Source organism: Homalodisca vitripennis, chromosome 1 (assembly GCF_021130785.1).
Source record: "Homalodisca vitripennis isolate AUS2020 chromosome 1, UT_GWSS_2.1, whole genome shotgun sequence".
NCBI classification, from domain to species: domain Eukaryota; kingdom Metazoa; phylum Arthropoda; class Insecta; order Hemiptera; family Cicadellidae; genus Homalodisca; species Homalodisca vitripennis.
Window position 1 is genome coordinate 63,164,223 of NC_060207.1, and position 25,830 is coordinate 63,190,052.

The 25,830-nt window shown below is 30.7% G+C and overlaps 4 protein-coding genes across 6 annotated transcripts; 2 read left to right on the forward strand and 2 right to left on the reverse strand.

The window, feature by feature from the left end:
- Positions 1-32: 32 nt before the first annotated feature.
- Positions 33-6,691, forward strand: LOC124363066. Its single transcript, XM_046818151.1, has 4 exons — positions 33-1,588; positions 2,744-2,804; positions 4,153-4,368; positions 5,794-6,691. The coding sequence occupies exons 1-4, from the start codon at positions 1,456-1,458 to the stop codon at positions 6,017-6,019; spliced, it is 636 nt and encodes a 211-aa protein (XP_046674107.1). The 5' UTR covers positions 33-1,455; the 3' UTR covers positions 6,020-6,691.
- Positions 6,667-9,582, forward strand: LOC124363052 (magnesium-dependent phosphatase 1-like). Its single transcript, XM_046818126.1, has 4 exons — positions 6,667-7,159; positions 7,477-7,540; positions 8,502-8,714; positions 9,237-9,582. Exons 1-4 carry the CDS (start codon positions 6,970-6,972, stop codon positions 9,418-9,420), a joined length of 651 nt encoding a protein of 216 aa, XP_046674082.1. The 5' UTR covers positions 6,667-6,969; the 3' UTR covers positions 9,421-9,582.
- Positions 9,583-9,989: 407 nt separating this feature from the next.
- Positions 9,990-17,687, reverse strand: LOC124363038 (magnesium-dependent phosphatase 1-like). Of its 2 annotated transcripts, XM_046818111.1 has the most exons (5): positions 17,549-17,687; positions 15,979-16,121; positions 13,503-13,560; positions 10,907-11,119; positions 9,990-10,401 (listed from the first exon to the last, which is right to left on the reverse strand). In XM_046818111.1, exons 2-5 carry the CDS (start codon positions 16,022-16,024, stop codon positions 10,068-10,070), a joined length of 651 nt encoding a protein of 216 aa, XP_046674067.1. In that variant the 5' UTR covers positions 16,025-16,121; positions 17,549-17,687; the 3' UTR covers positions 9,990-10,067. The 2 variants fall into 2 exon arrangements, with proteins under 2 accessions (XP_046674067.1, XP_046674060.1); XM_046818104.1 differs by lacking the exon at positions 17,549-17,687 and having other exon boundaries at positions 15,979-17,239.
- On the reverse strand, positions 17,370-24,732 carry LOC124363027. Of its 2 annotated transcripts, XR_006922516.1 has the most exons (5): positions 24,377-24,732; positions 22,616-22,682; positions 20,993-21,217; positions 19,809-20,176; positions 17,765-17,904 (listed from the first exon to the last, which is right to left on the reverse strand). XR_006922516.1 is itself a non-coding variant. In XM_046818089.1 (4 exons), the coding sequence occupies exons 1-4, from the start codon at positions 24,576-24,578 to the stop codon at positions 17,565-17,567; spliced, it is 834 nt and encodes a 277-aa protein (XP_046674045.1). In that variant the 5' UTR covers positions 24,579-24,732; the 3' UTR covers positions 17,370-17,564. The 2 variants fall into 2 exon arrangements, 1 of the variants encoding a protein (XP_046674045.1); XM_046818089.1 differs by lacking the exon at positions 19,809-20,176 and having other exon boundaries at positions 17,370-17,904.
- Positions 24,733-25,830: the final 1,098 nt, after the last annotated feature.

The window sequence follows — 25,830 nt, forward strand, 5'->3', positions numbered from 1 at the left end:
ATACTAAATCAGCACATACAAAATAGTCTGATGATGGCTGGTGCGACTGAATTCCCCCTCTACACCTCTGACCAACACATTGCCAGTGTTACATGTATTGAAAATTATCTGCTTCAACATCATCAGCTGTTGATGTTTACAATATATGTAAACAAATATATGTATATTTGATACCATTAATCTACAAACATCAATCAAGCAGACAGTATATTATATTCATTACCATGTCACAGTGAAAACAGCTGGTATTCAGTAATATCATGCAGGCTCTGTAATCAGACCATTTTTTCCGGACTATTTCACTGGGGCCCGGGCCTCGCAACATGACTATTTGAAGGGACAGTGTCCACGGATGGTGCGATGGCGGGACGTAACGAGGCCCGGCAGAATATCTTTTCCGGGGCCCGCCAAAGCTGAGTACGGTCCTGACAATATGGTAACTCCACCTCGAATATCATTGGGCTATTTTGGTGTGGGCTGCTCTAGCTAATTTGTTTTAGTAAAGGCAAATTTCATGTGAGCACTTACTGCTATAAAATAATACGAGGGCTGTCCTGAAAGTAAGAGACATTCTTAAATGGTGCGGCAGTGGGCGAGACTACAGCTGCCATTTTGGTGTCAAGACACTCTGACATTTGTGCGCATAGAGCTGTAGTAGCGCACGGTCTGTATCTCTTTTACTTTTCTCACTGTGATGAATTAAAATTCAAAATCCTATTTGCAATTGAAAATCCCGCCACCTGTGAAGTGCGTTCAGTGATATGGTTTTTGTTGGGAAAAAACATAAACCAATTGAAATCTATCGCCAACAGTGTGAAATTTACGGAAATGGAATAATGAGTGAAAACAGAGTAAGGGAGTGGTGTATTGACTTTAAAAATGGCCGCACCAATGTTCATGACAATAGTCATAGCGGTCTGCCTAGCCTATTGACTGAAGATGTGATGTTGAAAATCAATAACAAAAGTTCGTGAAAACCATGACTGGACTCTCGGAACGTTTCTCACAAATTTTGTGCCAAATGGTTTTCAAAAATCCTTACGGAAGATTACAAAAAACAAAGACTTGCTGCATAGCTAACTTTCCTTAATGAATACGACAAATGTGGTAATGGACTTCTATCTTGCAGCTTTTGTCTATGTATTGTGTCTCTCTATTAAAACTTAATAAATTATCCAACTGCCATGATTTTAGCATTAATGTTCCTTAGCAAGAAGCTGACATGGCAGGTATGATAAAGACTCAACTTTGGGTTAAAATCTAGTTGGAAACATAATTTTTACACATTAAGAATTGTTTCAGCCTAGTCTATGAATGATGATTTTGTGAACAGTCCCTGTTTACAACTTTATATTATCCACCACAACTGAAAGAACAAAAAATAAACATTAAATAGCCCATAGTTTTAGTTACATAATTATTATAAAAAGTACTTCTCTTGACAGCATTACTGAGATGTGTTCAGTTTATGTGGTTGTAACATGGTTTATATGTGTCGCCATAATACATTTAAATGTGTCTGCTCTTGATTCCCCTTATGCTTCTCCTGAGGCTTTGATAAGACCAGCAATTATAATCTTCAACCCAGGTAGGCAATTACATACATTTTTAATCTAATATAAAATTAAAATATGTATAATGTTCTTTGATATAAATGTTATAGAACCACTAGTTTTGGTATTCAAAGATTTTATAAAGTCTAAGGAGTGTATTTTTAATGAAACATTTAAGAAAACTTCAATTAAACATTTATTTGTTGCTATTTTTGTCGAAATTTAAATTAGAAAAATATATATTCTGAATAATGTTGGCAGTTTTTTTTTCTTTACTTTTCCATATGTACACTTCAATACAACATCTTCCTTAAGAATTCTATCTTGATTACTGAAATAAAACAAATCTTATAATCTTAAAATTTAGTTTATTATGTTTATTCAGTGTCCTGCACTGAGGATGGCTAGATCATGATACCATTCATGTGTAGAGTCTTTGTTATTCTTGATTTCAGCCATTCAATGTTTCCTCTTGAAAGTAAATTTAAATATTAATTTTCATCACGAGAAGCAAAAGTTAGTAATTTCCATGCAGTTATGTTTTAGAGCCATCTAAACACTGAGCTTGGAAATACTATTTAGCATCAAAAACACTTTTACATCAAGTAATGAACTATATTTTCATCACTACAAGGGTTGCCTCGTTATTATATGTTTAAAAGACATTTAGGGATTTCAATATTGACTTTCTGTTTGTAGTTGTTTAAAAATGAAAATAAATAACTAAGTTGAGGTTAGTGTAACAAAAAAACGTATATATGTGCCACATCGGACTTTAAGTGTGCCATCAAGAATGTACTACAACCAAACAATAAAAGACCAAGTTAATTTATAACAAAATGCTTGTTTTTTATGCAATATGATAAAATGATGACAGTACACAAAAACGTTCATGTAATACAAGAATTTAAATTGTGTATATGCTATTGTTGCAATATAAAATAAATCAATTTTGAATAAATATTACTAGAAAATAGCAGATTGGACAGTTCATAAATTAAGTATATTGAATTGACCTTCATTTAGTATGGTGGAAAACACTGAAGTTCATAGATATGAAAATGTAGGGAAACACGATTTGCTTTTACTTACGGAAAGTAGTGAAAGGTATTTTTTTTTTTTTTTTTGCAATGTAGATGGTTTCAATAACCAGACATAAAAATCCTAATTATTCTTTACTTTTATTACAGATAACATTATATGGCCTTTCAACATTGCTGATGTGACAACTCCTCTTATTAGAAAAAATGAGTATGTTTCTTAGCTACTAATTTACTTATGTATAGGGTAATTCAAATTAATTTTACATTTTAATATCTATATTTTATTATCTATTTTGTATTAAACTATATAGCTATTGCGTTTGTTGCTTTTTAACACTCTTCCAACAACACAAAATTCTTTGTCTAAATTACATTATTGATGATGAATGATTTGAAGTGCTAATATGATTATGGAAGTTTATCATTGTTAGTGTTGCAATGAAAGAAACTCTAAATTTTAAGGATATATAATCTATTCTCATCTACAGGAGTCAAAAATATAAGAATAAGTTTAGGTAAAAATTGGTAATGAATGTAAGTCAGATGTACAGCATAAAAATGTTGTAAACAACAAATATGTAACTAAAACAGTAACGACATCTTTGATATTAACTTTGTTTGTTTTTTTTGCATGCTTAGGGTTACGTTTTAGTATTTTACATCTGTAAAAGATAACATTTTCCACTTTAAGAAAATATTTATATTGCAACACGTATTTAATAATAGCGAATAAAATATATTTTGGGACGGGATTGTTGTATATATTTATATGAAATATGCCCTAAAACACAATTTTGCAATTACATGTAGTAGTGCCTTTGGAAATAAAGTATTCACAGTATGTGTTGAGTACCCTGTATTTTTATTACATTTAGGAAGAGCAGAAATTCTTAAAATAATCATTGTTGTATATCTAGCACTAACTGTCCTTATGATTATGAAGTATAGTCTCTATTTTAGATCCTTGAACATGTTATTATATTTTACTTGTTATATTTTACTTGTTTAGAAGAAAAGTGTAACTTAATTGAATTAATGTTTGGTTACAAAAACATTAATTTCTTACCTCAATATGAATATAGTTAATGCTTCAACCAACAGTCTTTGGTTTTTGATCAATCTATTGAGCACTAGAATTTATATGTACTTGTTATTATAAAAATAAACTAACTTGAGAATAATATTGTACTAGCACCAGCACTGAGTTTTATTATACATACTAATTTTATGTTTGGTTTGTTTAAAAGATCCCAGTGTATGTTAACTGTAATAAACATATATTCTCTTTAGTTTTGAATCGTTTAATTGTTACTATGTAGGTCTAAACATGATAAAATAAATATGGAATATTACATACATTTTTAAGGACGTGAAATGGGTAGGAGTTTAAAAATTTAAGCCGGAAATAGTACAATATTTTATTTCTTCAACTCTAGTAGGTGTACATTACTAAACACAATGTTAAAGTACTATTACCAGCATTTAGTTAGTAAAAATGTATGTTAATTTTGTGTAAACATGAATATTCTAGATTAGCATGTCTCAACGTGTTAAAGGAATGTAATCCTTGATCAATCATACAAGCAACTGAAACCATTCCGTCAAGTGAGCAGACTATTGGCAGAACTGCACAAGCTAGGACATCAGCTGGCTGTCATCTCTCAGTGCCATGACAACCAGACTGTTTGTGATCTGCTGTCATTTTTCCATCTGAACCAGTTCATCTCTTACAGGGAGATCTATCCAGGGAACATAACTGAGCACGTTGAAGCGTGAGTTTCTCTTTATTGAAGTCAAACATTATTTGAAGTAGTAGTCTAACAAACTAAATTAATCAGTTTCTTAATATTAAGAAATACGTCATACTGTTCTGATAAGACTGCCTGACAAAGATTTTGAAGAAAATCTTATATTCAACATGAAATATCTGCAACATAAAAATGAAGGAAATCTGATGGTAGCTGTACTTAGACCATGTTTCACACTTCACTAGGTTAGAGGCCATGGATATTTGTTGACATTGTTCTGTTGTGTTATATGGTTCAACCAATTATTCAATAAGCTGCCTTCACTAATCTACCAACAAAAAGTACCAAATTTAATCATTCCAAGGGGGTTGCTGCCCCCTATACCCCTTACTGTATAGAAGTTATGGATGTATCCTTAACAACATCCTGGCCAAATGAGGAACATCTCATAGAAGGACATGTGCTATCATAAAACTCAATTTAGGCTATTTAGAAATGAAGTTTCAAGGTATATTTCAAGTTCATAACTGAGTTAATTGAAAACTCCATGAGCCCCTAGTAAAAACTAAGCCAAATCCTATGGAGGAACATGAGTCATCATCGAATTCGATCTTGTGTTTATAGAAATGAAGGTTCAAGCAAAAGTTTAAGTTTCTTTCTTAATTGGTTCTTGAGAAATCCTGTGGCCAGATAGGCAGACAGAAGTGAAATTTTGTCAACAAAATTAAGTGTACGGTACTGACTAGTATGCTTTTTAACATTTACCCGTACTAATTTTGTGTTGAATATGTGTCTATAAGTGTTGAACCCTCATCATCAACTAATTTTGTATATTTTTTATGAATAAACAGAAAATATTAATAGCATTTTATATCAGTTTTATCTCATAATATAGTCAAAAAATTATTAGATATTAATTTGAATGTTTTCCAAATTTTTTTATTTGGAATTTTACATGACTTATGCAATTTTATTAGCATATTATGGTCAATTGTAATTAACATTGCCCTAAGACCCTAAATTCGCCCATTTTACTTTTTGCCCTTATAAAATCAGTTGTTACTGTCGTTGTAAAACTAGATAGATCTGTATTGCATTAATATTACATTATTTTAAAGATGTTATATAACATCAATACTATAAAGCCATTCTACCTGGAAACTTGAGGTTAATATGATTTTTGCTGCAGTATCTCATTTTTCTCAAATAAATTCGGTAATAAAAGTATTATAAGCAGACATATGGAAAATAGAGAAGAATTTATAAGTGTATGGATAATCTTTTGCCTCAAATAATAGACTTTAAAAATTCTTAAATACTTAACTCATAAATTTATCACATAAATGTGTAAAAAACATCTTTTAAAACACCATTATTTTAGGTAGTATATTCAGTTAGGCTTAGGATCTATGTTAAAAAAACAAACTATTCAAAATTCAATTTTTTCAGAATTTATTTAAAATCAGAAATAGACTATGGAGACATGCTCTACCTGACAGATGACTATGAGAAGATTGCAGATATGGCAAATCTGGGCATGGTCTGCATCCTGGTGGGCCACCAAGGGGTCACCATGAGTGATATCAAGAGAGGCTTTCACGTCTTCAGTACAGAGTCGCCAGAGTACTCTTACTCAGAGGATACTCATGAGAGCAGTTATCTCCATAAAGAATAAAATCTTATATCCAAAAACAACTTGATAAAACACTTTATTGTATTCTATCTCTTTTAAGATCTACTCTTAAATTTATCTTTTCTTTAGTTACTAATTTTATTTGATGATAATTTAGAACTTCATATTTTTGTTAATTGTCCTAAATGCTTCCTTTTCAGTTTCATAGATTATATAGTTAAAAAGTGTAAAAAATAACAAGTAATACAGATAGCATATTCCAACTTCCTATTCTATTGTTGGAATAACTAATTTGGTACTTCCTGGAAGAAACAACAATTAGTTCCTAACTCTCAGCCCAGCAGCAGATGATGATGTAGATCAGTAATTAGGTTCAAATTCAATACAAAGTAGTTCAGAAGTGGTTAAAATTGGTGTATTAAGGCCTTGCGTTTTCAAAGATGTTATGAGATCACTCCCTGATACCCTCCTCCCACTACTGGAAGGTATGTTATAATAACAGGATCTCTCAGGTTGTGTAAGTTTTAGACATTTTAATCTTTATCCTACACCACATTATTTGAACCAGTTACATCCATGACGTTTGCTGTACAAATAATACATAATTAAACTCATAATTAAATTCTGTATGATTAAAATCACTCCAGGAATGGAATAAATATATTAATGCAGTGTTTAAATTATGATTGTGTTTGAATAAGACTGTTAATACAGTAGTGTCTAATTCTTTCTATACCTGAACTGAAATCATTTATCAATTACTCTTCTTAGTTAAATGTTAACTTATAATTAAAAAGGCACTTAGGATCATTAACCTGTTGATGGAAATTGTGAGCAGTGTAATTACATTTAATTACAATCAGAACTGACAGTATTTCATGACAAGGGTGGAATATTTATTGTATTTAATAATCTAATCTCCACAAATCAACAACAGTGATAACATAATCTCAAATGAATGTGATTTGACATTTTATATAAAATACAGAAAGATGAGCTTCATAAAACAAATTAAACTATTAATAAAAAATGTTAACTTTATTGTATATTTTCTTTTTTTAATCGGAAACGTGAAATGTTCTTGCAAGACATCAGTGTACATACAGCCAACAGTTTCCACAGAAAAACCAAAGCCCAGGATTCCCGGGGAACTCTATCCCAGAATGATCATTATGTACATGGGTAAGTAAACATTATAATAAATAATTTACTTCAAATTTTATTAGGAAAATATTAAGTAACAACTACATATTTGTTATTAAACCAGAATTTAAAGTTAGTGGTAAAATATATATTTAATTAAATACAGTAATTTATATAAAATATATTGTCCAGATTTATGTATAAGTTTTAAATACACAATATTATTATTTCAACAATATAGTTATTTTTTTAAATAATTTGCTAATGAAATAACACCCAGAAAGGTGATGATATTTTATATAGTATGTAATATATTAAAAACATAATAATAATAAATACATACAATTTATTTTCAGATAGAACTATTTGGCCTTTCTGGTTTGAACTAGATGTTACACGCCCTATCAAAAATAAAAATGGGTAAGAATATATGCATGATGTAATCCGTTATTAGATATCAAAATGTTGCAATTCACTTGTTCCATTAGTTCATTAAGCGCACCACAATGTATGATGTGCCAGGTGAGAAGGCATTCTATATTAGGTTAGAACTTCCCAACTCAGTATTGAGTCACTGGTATTCATAGGACTAGAATACTGTCTTAAAAATGGCAGAAACATCATTTAAACAATTTGAAGGTAATAATTATTTAAAAATTCTAGTTTTAAGAGAATTGAGTTTAAATTTCTCGTTTTACAAATGAAAGAAACAAAACTTCACAAACAGTTATTGACTCAGTGGTAATATGTATTCATTTCTGAATCTTTCATTCTAAAACAATATAACAATACAATTTTTTCTTTAAGACTTTTTACTTATAGTTAAAGACGTTGGAAGCAGTTCATGAGAATGTTTCAAATTTGTGATAAATAATCTTCAGTGAATGTATTGAATTAATTAGCTGCAAACAAAAGTCTAGAAACCAAATAGTAAAATTGCATTGTATAAGCACACAACCTGTGCTTTTTTTAATCAATAGAGGAATGTTTCCTAAAAAAGAAATTGATCATCAGCCATACTAGTTTTGGTGGAGGTTAAAGTGAGGGGAGTATCAAAAGGGTTAAAATATTATGAAATGATAATTTCTGTTAGATAATATTTATTCTAGTTTGCCACATTTAAAACCAATTATTTAACACATAAATAAGTTATATCACTGTCAGACAACTAGATAAAGAGACTAAGTTGTCTAGTTAACCTTCAGCATCTATATTTGTAATATTAGATAACTTTTGAATTTATTCTGAAATTTACAATATATTTCTGAAATATTACAAAAGCTTGAGAATAGCTGACTGTACTAAAGTTTCAATAAAAATAAATTATACTATATGATTGTACTTGAATAAACACACATGTTTACCTTAAGTTGCTTGTTAGTATTGTTCTGGATGATGGGTTTCAACCCCTGAAACCCTTCCAGCAGATTCCAGGACTCCTAGACTCTTTACACAAGCAAGGATACAAGCTGGCATTCATAAACCAGAGTCCTGACAATGCGTCCATGGAGAACCTCCTGGAATGGTTTAACTTCAACAAATACCTCACCCATAAGATGACAATGAGTGCACCCAAGAAGGAACTGGTCAGAATGTAAGTTCCTTTCATTCATTGATTAAATACCATTCATCAAAATCCAAAAACTGGCTAATTGTTGTTAACTGCTTTCATACTGATAAACAATTTTTTTAACATCCATGGCTATAACATGTCTAACATTTATGCTTTCCATAGGATTTTAAAAGATAAAAGATTTGTAATATGAAAAAATTAATTCATTTCAGCTGATATAATGTAAATGTGTAATAATTAATATTTTAATCAAGTAATAGAACACAACAGTTTTTAATACTGTAAGTTTCATTATAAGCAAGTATTAAATGTTATAGTTTTCGTTTCTGCAACCCATTTGGATTTATGTAGTGTTACACAACTAAAACTATATGTTATATACAATTTTGAGATAGTAAAAATTGGTACTAGTGGAATCCGTCAGAAATAAAGAGCTTTAAAGAGTGTACTATTTAGAAACACGTTGTATAGTAGAATCTTTTATTTATTTATAACTTTTAACATTATAATCTATAAATGATCTTGTAACTCTTTCGTTTTCAGAATATCTCAGAAGTACAAAATAGACTTTGGAGACATGTTGTACCTGGACAGTGAATATGATGAAATACCGGATATAGCAGAACTAAATGTTGTTTGTATTCAAACCGGTGACAAAGGAGTTATGATGGAAGATGTACAGAAAGGTCTTCATATTTTTAGTACACCAGCTCCTGACTATGGTTAAAGAAGATAAGGAATAGCAGGCTAATCTTGATATTTAAAGATGTGTTTACTTCATCTGATTTTAAAATCATGTTTAATGTTTTATAATAGTATGTGTTCTACTGTACATTCACAAGAAAAAATGTTACATTTATTATTCACCATTAAACCGGGATTGATTTCAGTCATAACCTAAATTTATCTACAAGAGAGTACATAGTGGGAAATATGAGGAATCAACCCTCTTTTCACAATTTCATTTTACTCTGTGAGTTTTCTGTCATCAGATACACCTAATCTATTCAAAGTTCTAACAATACTTCAATACACACACACACACATGAACGAGTGTTCTCATTATTTTTTATTTTCTTGTATCAGTATATGAACATTTCAAAATTATCCAGCTAAAATTGGTCCCTGGGTACATCCCTGCTATATATAATTAAAGCAAGAAGAGTAATTAAACTCTGTCTTGTAGTAAATGATTTCTTGACACCTGTATAAACACTATATAAGTGTGGAACCAAAATTCACTCTTTTGTAAGGTGTAATAACAAAAGGTGCAGGTAATAAAAGTACATTTTGAAATAATTAAGGAATTGTAATAAAAATGTTGTAATTTTTTATTAAATAGATGACCTAAATGTAAAACTATATAAATAGTAGTTATTCGTTTTCGTCTTCTTCAGATGAAGACTCCCTGAATATTTCCTCAGTGTTGACAAGTTCTTTCTTGAAATCCAAATTCTTATAATCAATAACCAGAGAGTACTCTGAAGAATCATTTGAGTTCTTCAACTTTGCAGTTGTACTCAGGGGAGGTTTCAGGGTGGTTCTGACGCTGAATATCTCCAGAGCCTTGGTCACAACCGCCATGGAGATTCCTCGGTCATCCACTGGGCAGAATGTGATGTTTAGATCAAACAGTGGTATATTCTCTCTCAAGTCATAGTCAAAGTAAAGCATGTCTTCAAAGTCTACCCCAGATTGTGCATGAAGGCTGAAAAAGAAATAGCTTCATTGATATATTCATTACCAATCATTATATAATTCATAATTGACATCAAAGGCTAAGAGTGATTGACTTTGTTAATGAACAATGTTAACAAAAATATTAACACTAGTGATTGTCAAGAAGATAACTGTGTAAGAAATGTTTAGACGCAATGTGGACCGGAAGACTTTGATGTTAGTTACTTTCAGATTTCTTGTGTTTTACAATCGTGTATACCAGAATATTACACCAGAGGCGGGGGTTGGAATGAAATAAAGTAAAACAGGGAGCGGTCTCAGAATGCAACTACTGTACCAAGAAACCTTGTACCTCTTACCGTCTGACATAAGCCACGACTTGAGACACACTTAATAGACTACTATATCGACCCCCATAGGGTATACACAGTATTTTTCAATTTAAATATAGGAGTGAAATACGTACAAATGGCAACATTTTAAATAGCAGCTATTTAATGTAAAAATAAAATTTAATCCCTTTAAATACTTACGTTTCTAGATGACTAACTTTATCCCATTCACTGCAAACTTGGTAAGCAAAGTATCTAGTCAAGTCGAATGTATCAAGCAGGTTCTCTGCAAGCCTCGGTACTTTGCAGTTGCAGACAGCTGCTAGAACGTATCCCATCTTCTGGAGCGCATCGAGACAGGCGTGGGTTTCTGGGTATAATGTTAAATTTCCTAGATCTGATCCCTTTATTTCACTGGAAAAATTATGAAAACAATCAACTGTAACTTAAATACTACCACAGTAATTTACTTTCGGTTGATCTATCTGTATAACCTTTTCTTATGGGGACATTGATTTTTATTTTTATTGGCTCTCAAAAGGGTTTTATTCAGTAAACGTTAATATTTTAACAAACTGGAAATATAAAAGTATCAGGTATCATAGAACAAATTTGTCTACGGATGAAACGTTTCTCGGGATATCTTGCCACATGATACATTACATTTTAGTTCATTAAGTTAGGATTTATAGTTCAAATAATAAAGGTTTCGGTAAGCTATGGAGAGTATTACAACGCAAGAGTGTTTTGAAATCAAATCTTGTCTTATTTTAACATTGATTTTCCATTGTATTATATTTTAAAGGTGGGAAAATGTGGTCATAATCCTTCAAGGTACCGTTCCTGAAGACAGAAATTTCTTTGGGTCACTTCACGAGAAACTGTAGACGTTTGAAATAGTAAATTTGTGTCTTTTTATAATCAGGCCCAATAAAAAACGTCTGATGACAAGAATTTCAAATTGTTACAGTGAGTATGTAAAATATGATCGAAGGGACTGACATATTTTTATTTTGAAAAATATGAGTTAATTTTTTTCATTATGTTTGAAATGTTAAAGATTAAAATAAGCATATAAATTGTTTGTTTCAAATTGATTATTGACTACAGTCAATAGAAGATTCGAAAGGATATCAGAATTTTGATGCCTTTAACTAGTCATCTGTCTAGACACTAATTTAAACTTAATGTTTCATAGAATGCATGTCCATAAAACTACATTATGTCATGATTTTGTACAATATGGATAATAACTATTTTGAAACTTTCTATTGGTTGAGAAACTGTTATTGGTAGAGAACTTATCCGAGTAATGTACTGTAACTTATCCGTGTGTATTATATTAGTACAAATAATTTTGGCTTGAATTGGCCAGAAATTATGATATTTCACCACTATTTCCACAATATTACAGTATATTATTCAACACTGCACAGTTTTAATTAAATTATTTACCAATACAGGATATTACAGTTTTTATAATCGCATTAATATTACGTATTAACTGACAAAATTTATTACACATACTTTTCAACAACTCTTAAGCTTTAAAGTTGGCGGTCATTCACAATTTGGGAAAATAATGGTTGTATGTAATTTTTTCTTCGTGTTTTATTTTTAAAGTTTTAAACGCCAATTTTAGCAACATTTTCCTATCTCATATTGTTTTGCCAAACTTGAAGTTTATGTTTAAAAATGTTACATTTATACGTTTAACCTCATAACATTGATACATAACAAAAATTTATATTTATTGGTACATAAATAAACTTCAAAGCTTTATAAAGACAGCAATACCAATTACTTGATGTATTGAGAATAAAAATATTTGTTATGGATTTCTTAAAGAGCGCATGCAATACATGAAACCTGCTACTTTAGAATCTGCCAGATCAAGGGATCAGGGTACAGGAGGATTGAGATACAGAGAATATTAACAGGTGGAACAGATAACTAATTCCCGGTACTTGGAGTGGAGAGGGAATTGGTCAGCGACCTGCGTTATCTCAGGATTGTATAAACAGGAACGATGTTACTCATGCGATCTAGAGGTCAGAGATTGCGATACTGAAGCAAGCGCAACCTTAACTCTATGAATGAAACAGTTTCAAATCTGTTTGTTTACAAATGGATTTTTTATTCTATTTTCTCGTTGCCATCTTGGTTACCCACAAGATGAATGTAAAAATATTCACCAACACTCAGCCAAACTCCATGGGTGACATGCACCATTATCAAACTTAGCGTTCCTCATACAGAAATGAAACTTAGTGAAAAATGTTTATAGGTCATTTCGATTTTGAGACATCGTGCGGACAGACAGAAACGAAATTTTTCTAGCTTCTCGAGTGATAGGCTTTGCTAAAATTCAGTTAATTAATACAAGGTGGAGTACATGACACCATGTGTTATAACAAGCTTCACTAAGGTTGTATGCAAAAAAGGATACGCCTATGATGACCAATTCATTTAGCAAGAAAGTGCGTGTGTCCGTCATCTCCTCCTTAGCATTTACCAGCCCGCCGCAGGTGTTGAGGAGAAAATAACGAGAGTTATTTTACGAAGTAGGAAAGAGAACAAGAATATGAAGAATATCCACCAACAGCGCCACATGTGTTAGTAGCCTACTGCATTCTCCCTACTCATTTACCCAACAGATCACTGTCACTGCAAATATTTACAAAAAACAATTTATATACTTATTAAGTCAAAAATCCTACCTTAAATTGGTTATAACTTGAGATTAGTATTTCGTTACATAAATATAATATGCATAGGATTTAATTACAGTACATACCTCAAATTAGCCAATGATTTGTTTAGTTTGTCTACCTGGAATGGCCAAATCGTTCTATCTGAAATATAATTTTAGATTATTCAAGATATCATCGTTTAATAGAATTTATAATTAACTCAAAATATTTTTAATTTATGTCATTTTTGCCAATTATTGTGCAGAACTGTGTAAAACTGATTTGGTAAATGAGTATTTGTGAAATAAATAATAAAAAACAATATTGTTTAGTTATAGAATCCACCTTTTAAATATGATACATTTTAATTTTTATTTGAGAAACAGTAAAAAGTACGGTATACTTAAATCAAATTAAAATCAAACAATACATTTTTTATTTGTATACTACTTAAAATTTAATATTTTATGGTTATTATTGGGAACCTTTGTGACTTAAGACAAAAGCTATGGTTACAAATGAGATAAGAATTAGAACTATGATTTAAAAATAAAAATAGAACGTTACAAAAACCAAACAGCCAGGCAGCATATTACCTGATTTATAATCGGTATGATATAATACAATATTATTTCTAGCCCTGAAAAGCTTTTTCCTTTATCAGTATATACCCCCTGAAGTTCAGTACCTACTGAATTATTCTTAAGACTTAAAAAAACACTATGGACAATTTATTTTTCTTTTGATAAATCCGGCTTAGTTGGCTTCGCTTTTCTTAGAACAGTTACGAGATTCTGTCTATCTCTTTTATTGCTACAGATGATTCAAATGGTTCTACTGTATGATGAGCTGTTGTTTCTTCTGTATGAATTTTATTTCTAGAGTTACATTTAGACCTTGTCAGAGTAAAGAGGTGGTTTCCCCAATGTATTCATTGGTTAATTGACTTATTAAATTTGTTAATTTAGGCTGGTGTTTTGTCCTGGTTAGGCCACTTATTCTTCTGAAGCTTTGAAAATATCTTAATACATTTTCTGAAAACAGTTTATGGACTGTGTCTTCGATCTTCTGAGTATGTTTATCAATCAAATCCCAATCCTCTGATACAACACGTTTGGAAGTTTCCTATGTAGATATATAACTCCAAAGTGTTTCATAGCGAACATATGATTTCTGGTTCCGTAAAACTGACCCTTCATCCTTCCTTAAAACTATACTTGTTCAACATAATAATTGTGTTAACAACGTTTGGGAGCTGTAAAATCAGAAAATGTAAAAATATAATTTATGTACAAAATAACTACATAAATAAACGAGGTTTACTAAAACTTATGGTTTACCTCTAGAGCTATCGTTATCAACAACTAAATGTATGGGACCTGTAAACTACATGCAATATTGTACGTAGTTTACTATATGTAGTCTAAAACTGATGGTTACCTCTAGCTATCGTTATCAACAACTAAGTGTATGGGACCTGTACACTACACGCAATACTGTACGTAATTTACTATATGTAGTGTAAAACTGATGGTTACCTCTAGCTATCGTTATCAACAACTAAGTGTATGGGACCTGTAAACTACATGCAATACTGTACGTAGTTTACTATATGTAGTCTAAAACTGATGGTTATCTCTAGCTATCGTTAACAACAACTAAGTGTATGGAACCTATAAACTACATGCAATACTGTACATAGTTTACTATATGTAGTGTAAAACTGATAGTTACCTCTAGCTATCGTTATCAACAACTAAGTGTATGGGACCAGTAAACTACATGCAATACTGTACGTAGTTTACTATATGTAGTCTAAAACTGATGGTTATCTCTAGCTATCGTTAACAACAACTAAGTGTATGGAACCTGTAAACTACATGCAATACTGTACATAGTTTACTATATGTAGTGTAAAACTGATGGTTATCTCTAGCTATCGTTATTAACAACTAAGTGTATGGGAACCTGTAAACTACATGCAATACTGTACATAGTTTACTATATGTAGTGTAAAACTGATGGTTATCTCTAGCTATAGTTAACAACAACTAAGTGTATGGGACCTGTAAACTACATGCAATATTGTACGTAGTTTACTATATGTAGTCTAAAACTGATGGTTATCTCTAGCTATAGTTAACAACAACTAAGTGTATGGAACCTGTAAACTACATGCAATACTGTACGTAGTTTACTATATGTAGTCTAAAACTGATGGTTACCTCTAGCTATCGTTATCAACAACTAAGTGTATGGGACCTGTAAACTACATGCAATACTGTACGTAGTTTACTATATGTAGTCTAAAACTGATGGTTATCTCTAGCTATAGTTAACAACAACTAAGTGTATGGGACCTGTAAACTACATGCAATATTGTACGTAGTTTACTATATGTAGTCTAAAACTGATGGTTTCCTCTAGCTATTGTTATCAACAACTAAGTGTAATGGACCTGTAAACTACATCCAATATTGTACGTAGTTTACTGTATGTAGTCTAAAACTGATGGTTTCCTCTAGCAATCGTTATCAAAAACTAAGTGTAATGGACCTGTACACTACATGCAATACTTGCCCAACACAAACACCACCATGTTGTGGTCTCTGTGAGGAGGTTCCATCCCCTTAAAGCTGTAAACATTTCTAGCATTGACAGCTGAAATTCTGGCTACTAGTGCGGAGTGTATGGCCACTAGACCGATTGTCAGCCACAACTCTCTAGAACCAGCCAAGTCCAACATGATTAATATGGCTTATCACAAAATCTCACTAATAGCATAGTGCTAAGAATTTTTAACTGAAATTAGATCCGTTTGTATTTTTAGTAAAATGCTATAAACCATAGCAATGATTCTGTTTTTGAAACTTGTTTTAACTTTCTTTTTCTATTTTTGATGCATGCTTAATGAGGAGAAATAAAGCTTTATTTACTTTTATGAACGTTTTACAACATAACCACTGAAAATTTGTTTCGTTATAAAAAGATTCAAATGTGCAATGTAATTCGTGTCCATTAAATTCTTGAAATGTAAGACTGTTAACTCTTAAAATTCTCTTTTCTTTATTTCCACTCTTCCTGATTTGGTAAACCTTCTTCTTTCTTTTCGGGAAATCATAAAATACATGTTTGTACTGGTAATGAAAATAAAATTTTTGAACATAAATTCTTCTCATTTATATTCTTTTGAAAATATTTTATTACCTCACTTTTTTGTATGAACATTGTTTACACGAATTAAACTTACTTCGCGAAGAACTAGAGATTTGAAATGAACATAGTTTTGCAGCTTATGTCTATTTGTGTACAAAAGGAACACAATGAAATATTACGTTAAGTTTATCGATTTTGAAATCTAGGGTTTCACCAACACCACTAAAAACTTATTTAAAACCCTCCACTATGAAGTAGGTACCAATGAATATGTATGAACAATTTTGTTTCAGAAGTGATTAAGGCAACACTTAAAAACTGAAAATAATTAAGTAAGCACAAAAAAATTACGTTTTAACAAGTTTTAAAACGGATTGAAAGAGAAAATAGTTTTACCTAAATTCTCCCATTTAGCCCAGATTTTAAGGTGAGGGCAGCATAAAAGGTGTGTATACTGTGCATACTACTGTGACCATAGGACTACACAAGGCTGTTATGGGTTAAACTGTGCTAAGAATTTGTAACTTTTAATTTTACTACACTGTATATGCAAATAATTCCAAAATTTGAAACAAAATGTGCAGTACATGGCTGGTAATTATTTATACCTCAATCAGCTATTTCTTATGCTTTACAATTTTTCACCTTTACAAGTAGTATTTTCATATTTAATAAGAATTACTATTAAAAATCATTAGTCAATCTGAATGGGGGTTATAATTCTATCTTAATGTAAGAAATATTACTTTGTTCTTTTTATTTATCTTTAAAAGTGTTTAATGTTTATTATTTTTTTATTACTACAGTGCCAATAATTATATAAGTAAAATTACTTTTTATTTTCAAGAATTGCAGTATTTTACAACTATTAGTCAATTGTTCTAACACATTCATGTATATAAAATTCCATAGGAACATTTTAGCTCACTATTATTGCTAAACAAAGTGAAATACAAGTCCTTATTCTACATATTTGTGGAAAAACAAGACTAACACCAAACGTTTAAACTCTATATAAACGGTTGCGACTCTTTTTTTCTCTTGGGGTTTTTAGATTTATTATGTTTCTTGATTTTCTTTTGCTCCTCTTTCTTCTGTCGCAGTCGGTCCTTTCTCTGAATTTGAGACTCAGTTGTGGGTGGCAGAGGGCCATCGTCCCCAATGTCTCCAGGTCGTTTCCTGGTAGAGAATATGAACAAGGCGTTGGCTACTAGACCCCGGGATACACCATCCACTCCCACCGGAAGTGTGGACACGTCCAAGTCTAGCAGGCCGTGGATCTCACTTCTGGTATACGTGTACATCAAAAACAAAATGCAGTCATAATCAATGTTAGACTTTTCTTGCAATCTGAAAAATAACAGTGACTTTAAACTTGTAGTAATCCGAATAGATTTCTTTAGAAGTAGAATTAGTTAGACGGAATTTCTGCCATTTCCTAATTATTCAAAAATATTTGCAATGCTAATAGGAACTACTTAAATCTAAGTGTTATAGGCAAATATGTCTCACTAAAGTAACTTCAATTCACTGAAAATACAGGATGGTTGAGCAATGTCGAAGCATTAAAAAAATCAAATTGTCTTATAAGATTAAGATCAAATATTTCTGTTTTGTAAAACATTCTGGAAATAATATTTTAGACGAGGCTGTATATTGACTGAGAGGCGCAACTAGCAGATGCAAACCCCAAAAGACTCTTAAAAAAAATAAATGTGTTTGATCATGTCGGTGATCCAAATACAATTAATCAATTCTTTTTTGTTACTATTAATATATGTGTTTATTTTTATTGTACTTTCCTGTGCCCTGCTGTTTGGAGTATATTTTTAACTACCTATTGATGAAATACTCTCTAGCTGTTGGATTGATCCTTTGTTTTGACTTCCAATAAACTCTGATTTGACATTCTTAATAGTTTTATGTGGCTATACACTAGAAGCATTGTTAACAATGACAATTGTAGGTCTAAAACATTTAAAATAGCGGTGGAGGCTTACTCAGGGGGAAGATATTACATCTTCTCAAAACATTGAAATTGAACTAGATTAAAGAATACGGCAGTATTCCAAAAGATTTAATGATTATTTTTTTAATAATTAATTTTAATGATTAATTATGTATGGTAGAGTACCTTTTAACTCATTAATAAAATGAAAATCTATATTATAGGCATTACACCCGTACATATTATCCATAGAGTAGTTTACAAATGTGCTGTACTGTATGTACCACATGTTAACTACTTTCTTATAAGCATTTACTGATAACTGTTATATTTTTAAATAGTGTTACAAAACTTATATGAATTCAAGAATTTCAGGATGATGACAATGTTTGTGTTTTCTAATCCCTGCAAAATGAAACTCTGGAAAACGAATCAGCGTTTATTTTAATCTGACAGTTTCATTTTCATGGCCTATGAATATGTGTAGAGATCTAAAATGACCATAGTTGGTTTCAGAATTCACATTGAACAATTACCAGGCATGTAGACAAATTTGTATAGTGGAGAAATTTGAAAAGTGAAATATGAACCATAGACTGTTTTTAAACTATGTAAAAACTTTTCGGTAACATATTCTAGGGGTAAAATAAGAATTTTATTTTTCTAAAAATAGGTTCGATGTATCCCTACAAAACTTTTGAGCCTGGAAGGTATTCTGGGAAAGTAGTGTTCAGTTACTACAAAAATTAATGAATCCACTTAGTTTATTATTAATTGATAGTAATAGCTAATTGGTAATTATTTAGAACAAACCAATGTTTAGCTTGCTATTTCGTCTCGATGAAAAAGCATCACACGAACTAGCAACGAGCAGTGATTGTCGTCTCCTGCCAATAGTTGTACCATACTGCCAACACAGGGTTTTAGACCTTGGAATTAAATTTTTTAATTCAATAACTAATTTAGATTGCAATAAGGAAAATGTTTCTAAGATTTTTTTTCTGTCGCTCTTAGTGTAAAAGGAAGTATTATTATTTTGATTCGTGAAGTACACCATTTAAAATATGCTCATAAAATGTGTTTTGAACATTTCTGACATTGCTTACAGTAACCCTGATTGCATAACAAAAACTGTTTAATTTTTTTATTGATTTGAATCGGGTCCCAACATTCAGATAGTCCATTATTTATGCCATTATAACCATTCGGCTAGTATGGTTAACTTAATTAAATTATTGACATTAATAACTCGATTAAGATTGAATTATTAATACTCATGAGTCTGATTCAATTACAACTGACTTACTTTTCATAGCACTCAAAAGCTTTCCTTTAATAAAAATTCGTGTATAAGTCTAGAGATGATTTTATTGGTAATCAATTGCTGATCCATTATGGATCATGCCCTCTAGTTCGGTGCCATCTCGTTCTTTGGCAGGTCGGCTTTTATTTTTATCAGTGAATTCTCTTTTTGCATTATTTAAATGCTGCTGCCTCTCTTTCCGAGGCCTTATGTCAAATATGAAAAGCCCCTTTCTTGCTCTGTCTTTGGTCAATCCGTTCTCATCGATACAATACACAATAACATGCCTCCAAAGCATATCAAAAACTTCTCCCGGATCTTTTTCAAAGTAAAGCACATCTTCAAGTAAAAGTCCAGTTCTAGTGCATATCCTAAAAACAAAAAGAAAAAAGAAAATTACCAAAAAAACTTACTAAAACAAATAAACAAAACTAAACCTTGATTATTTAGTACTATGAATTGGTAGCCTATAAGTGTTATTTAGGAATTCGTTTTCTTCCATACTATATTTACGTTTATACGCCTCAATAACCCGCTAATTGTCAACGAGTTTAAGCTGAAACTCACAGGATTTGAGATTACTATAGTTCATGATAAAGGTACACGTATAGGTTCTCTATTTTTGTATAGTGAAAAAGTGTAACGTAGCCTAACACTGTGGCAGAAGTGATACTTTAAAAAAAGTTATAGAAAACAACCTCCTCCTGCTTAGGAAATTGTTTAAAGAATATATTTGCAAAATAGTTACTTCTTTCTAGATTTCTCAAATATCTAAACTAAAACCAAACACTGAACATTGTTTTAATATACATTTCGATTTGTCTGGGTATTTGTTTAAGAAATATATTGAAGGTAAACAAATGGAATAAAAAAATTGCCACACGAAAATTACGAGATGTACGTAGAGTTTTGCATAAGAGATCTTATGGGGCCTAGAACCTATGAACCTACAGTTAGTTGCTTAGAAGGTTTCAGGGATCTTCAACTCGCTTGTAACTCTATATATCTAGGTAGTGGCCCTCTTTACCAATAAGCATAAGCTGCCTCGGGGAAGATGTATACTTTGGATTTCAAAAATGTCTTAATACAAATTCAAAAATATACATACATATAATACAAAGTAAAAATTGTTCAGTTTCCAAAGAATATCACATAGTATCACAAATGCCATTGTATTCCAAACTTACTCTGTCACTAACGATAACTTATCAGGCCCTGGAGCCATTTCCATGTGCTTGAAGTGCTTTGTAAGGTCAAAAGCATTCAATACTGCCATCGTTTTATGGGTGCTGTTAGTCATGGAAACTGCAGCCAACACGTAACCTTTCTCAATGAGTTCCAGCAAAGTTTCTTCCACTTCTGGGAAAATATGAATGGTTTGGTTTCCGACAAACACGGTGCCGTTGTCTAAACTGAAACATGGTTGCAAAATATTATAAATTAGGCGTTTTCACAAAAGAACATAATTGAATGGGTTTCATAAGTAAAGTTCCAAAAACCAAACTGAAATAATCAGGAGAGGTAAATGCGACGTATTGCTATAACAAAAACGAGAACAAAAATACGGTAAATAGCCGTGTTTTCATCTTAAATATATTTTGGACAATTGAGTTGATGATGTAGTCTAGACTAAATAATATACGAGGCAAAACAAATAACATAGTCTAAAAACCCTCCAAATATAATGTTCATGAAAATTGTATAGTTTGAAACATGCTTAATTCGAAAATAAAATTATTTTGTTTCTAAACCCACTAAATCCTATTGTAAAGTTTTGTTGGAAATGAGGCTTTGCATCAAAATCTGCCAAATCCTATCAGTGTTACTGTATGTTTGCTTTCAAACTCTGCCATATCGAGTCAGCTAATAAAGAAATCTCCAGGTCACTTGAAACTGACCCAATATGCTCTGCTTTTTACTTCATAACGTGGCATATATTTAAACTTTAAATTTTAGATGTTGAAGGAACTAAACTTAATTCACACGTTCCCAGAAACTCACAAAGCAGAAGACATCCAAAAACAGGAATGTAAGTGTAAAAGAGCGAAATTTTTGAATAAAATTCGATATCTCCTCCAATTCTTAGGGTTTAAAATACAATTTATATTTGTAAACATTATGCTAATTTAAATGAAAAAAAGAGAGTTGTTTTAAAAATAACAATTATAAACTTCATTTATCTCTTTACCTCTACGTTGGAATGAAAAATCCAAAAGCAATGAATTGAACATTGTGATGACATTATTTTGTAAACAAGGTGCTTATAACGTAATTGCATTTATCTCACGTTGACAAAGTTTTCTTGGGCTAGAGTTTTTATTTTCGGTAAATTAAGGGTCTCCTACATTTTTAGAAAATCTTCGGATTTTTTAACCAGTTTTCAATGTGAATTTTGTTTCTTTTTCTTTCGTTTAACAGATTTTTGTAATATATTCAGCACAATTAAATACTGCATAGAATTCAAGTTCATTTCTGCGTAAAAATAAGATCTTGAAATATATGTCGCTTCAAACGTTACTGGTGAGACCCATTCAATCTGTAATGGAAGCTTACAGCATGTAAACATACTCATATTCTGCTTCAGTAAATGGGTTTAATTTTAATTTAATATGTTATATATGTTTAAATCTTACCAAATTTGAAGACGTTTCCTTTCTTCATTAAACGTCTGGGAAATAAGTACAGAGATTAGGCACGAGAAAAATGTAAAATGCATTTGATCCATCCATTTAGCCCTCTTTGACATTGCATGGATTGAATTGTTTAAAATTTAAAAACAGATATAGTATAAAGATCTGAAATTAGCTTACCCTTTAATAATAAATGGATCTTGAAATATAGGATCTGAGTCAATTTGGTACGGCCATAAAGTTCCATCTAAAAGAGAAAATTGTAACATGTGATCATTATAAATAATTTCATAACGAATGTATATTATCTCGTAATTTAAAAAGCAATAAACATTTCTTTTTTGGCAGTAAGTGTTAATACCTTGGTAAGCCAATTTACAAATATAGATTCAGAATTAATTACATAAAAGAATTAGTTTATTATTTACTTGTAACGAAAGTATATAATGTATATGAATTCAGGTCTTTGTATTAAACGAGATTAAATCTAATTAGGGAAAACTGAGACATCATTCTGCTTTTACTTGTAAAAAATAAATGCATATATTAGGTATGCAAATGGTCTTATGTCTGAAACCCCACAGAGAAAGAGAATGAAACCTTACTCTTATTCATAATGCTTGTAAGTAATGATGAAGAAATGTCAACTTTAAAATCGGAAGTGCTCTTAGTAAGTAAATTATTAGTTTAAGAATCTAATAAGTCTCCGAGTCCTACATCTTTTACAAGATCTTTCACATCATCATACATTGTGTTTTAGTGAGTTTTTTCTGCTTAAGATAACATTGTACGCCGCAATCTTGACTTTTACTTTATCGTTTTAGCTTTCCTACTCGCAAAAAGCTATATGAAATTTTAAATTCAATTTTTGAAAGCTATTACCCCTCCACCAACTGGCCATATTGTAATTTCTATATTGTCAGACCCTTTAAGGCCGATTTTCAAATATTTTGCTATATATTATTTTTTAAAGTATCTAGAATTGTAATATTAAAGTGGACAAATATTAAAACTCGTAAAAAATAGTGATTGCTCTGGAAGTTTAGCGCAAAACCACAAATCGAGCTGGTCGTGGACCAAATTTTTTCGAAAACTCCACAACAGTCAAAAGACGCAGAACTCAAAATATAGATCACTGTGCAAAATATATATAACATGTACATATTGTAATAACATACACACAAAGATAAGCTAATTGACCAAAATGCAATGGGTTTTTATAAGTCAATATAAAATATTGATTTACATACACATCCCAAATATGATACATCATATTAATCCCAAATAGATGTTCTGGTAAGTAAATTCAAATTTATAAGTCATAGTTAAAAACTTTGTATATGGTAAAGTAACGTTGGGCAGGTTTAAATCGCTTGATCACGCTGTACTTTAAACTGTAGTGAGTTGGACTAATTCTTTAAGCTATTGCTACATATATTAAACATCATCCATGGGCCCTTAATAACACTTTGTGATTAACTGAATAATCCAGTCATGTTGACGACCAGATTATTCTTTATTAACTGAAAATACAAACAACGCGAAGTATAAAATAACTAAGATAATTCTGGAATCTAAGGTATTTTGAGAGGGGAAATTTCGAACGAATACTTTATACATGAATATGTTTTATAATCATGTATAAAGCAATGGCCCTCACTCAATGTTCTAAATTCCCTCTACTTTTTCACTTTTATTGAATACTCAAGAATATCGCTATCAAAGCTAAACTGATTAGTTACTACACTTAGGACAAGATGTGGATAAGTGCAGTTCTTAAACATTTCCATCTTTTAACAACCAAAGTAAAAATTAAAATAATTCCATTAAATTTTTAGAGTAATTCCAATTTCTATTTTAATAATCTATTTTTGAACTTTTAAAATAAACATAATCAAATGATATGTAAATAGTAGGCTTCAGTTAATAAAACAAACTTACCAACATCAAAAACAATCATCTCCTTTCCTGGATTTTCACTGTATGGTATAGTTTTATTTAACCCTGTTTGTTTCTTAAAGAATACACCCTTGTGTTTTGGTGGTGCAGTCATTTTACTGAAAGTTTCTGTGCGCACTGTGCATAATAAATATTCAAACGTCACCAACACTACTACACTTACAGACTTAAATGAAAATAGCATCCTAAATAGAAATATTTTTGTGTAGACGTTATTCTACAAAATTATAAACACGTCATGTGTTTTTATAACATTAGTGAAATATATTATGTTAGACTAACTAGGCTACGATTTGGAAACACTTAACAGTGATCCACTAATATTAGACACATTATCAACTTACTATTATAGATCTTGCAGATTGTGATAATGCCCAATGTTCATTATGTTGAATAGGTTGGGTTGTCTATTAAAGTTTATTATTTGTAATTTTATTGTGTCTTTAGTATATAATTGTTTTTGTTTGACTGTTCAGAGTGTTAACAACTTAGCTCGCTTACAATCCCTCAATATAGATATTTATTTATACAAATTTTACAATTAACTCTTCATTTTTAATACTAGTATCCTATATATTTTTGGGCAATTTCAATACAAAACTAGAACCTTGTTAGTTTTAATATTTTAAAAACTTTTTGCGTTTCACCTGCCCGAAGGTTATGTCTGTTGTTGTTTTAAAAATAGCGCCTTTATACTAAAATATACTTTTAGTCATACAGATAAACCGAGTAACATATTTTATCACTCATTAAGTTTATAGGCTTCGTCCGTTTGAATTGTTAAAGTGAGAAAACTTTCATAAACGTATTCATTTGTATTGCATTGTACTTCTATTAAAAACAGATTTTTAAATAAATACTTAAAGTAAGCAAAAAACAAAAAATTTGTGATAACTATTTATTTATTTTTAAGAAAAAAATTATGATACAGTACTAATAAACCTAAATTGAACATTTTGAACTCAAAATTTTAGAATTATTTCTCTTTTATAAAATAAAACAATTACTATTTTACAAAAATGTGTAGTTCTTTAGCATACTGAAAAAACGTCACATGTTAATTATATCAGTTTTAAAATATGTTAAAGAAAGCTATTGTAGCAACTTTATTCTTGCGATTCCTGCTCTGCCATTTCACAGAATTAGAGTTATGAACTGCTGTATTTAAGCTTACATAGATATTTTGTACTTAAAATCAATTTATTCTATTTCAAGAAAAATAGTAAAACTTTCCACGAAGAATTAAAACTTTTTACTATATCGGATTCTAAAAGAGTAATAAAAGATCTCTTTGCAACAAAGACCTTCTCGCGAACGACTTGTATCCATTAAAATGGGAAAAGTTTAAGATCCAGTATGCTTGATCCTGTTTTCTTTCTTTTGGAACTTATCAGCAAGGCGAGGAAGCCATAGAAGTTGGACTCGCCGATCTCTTT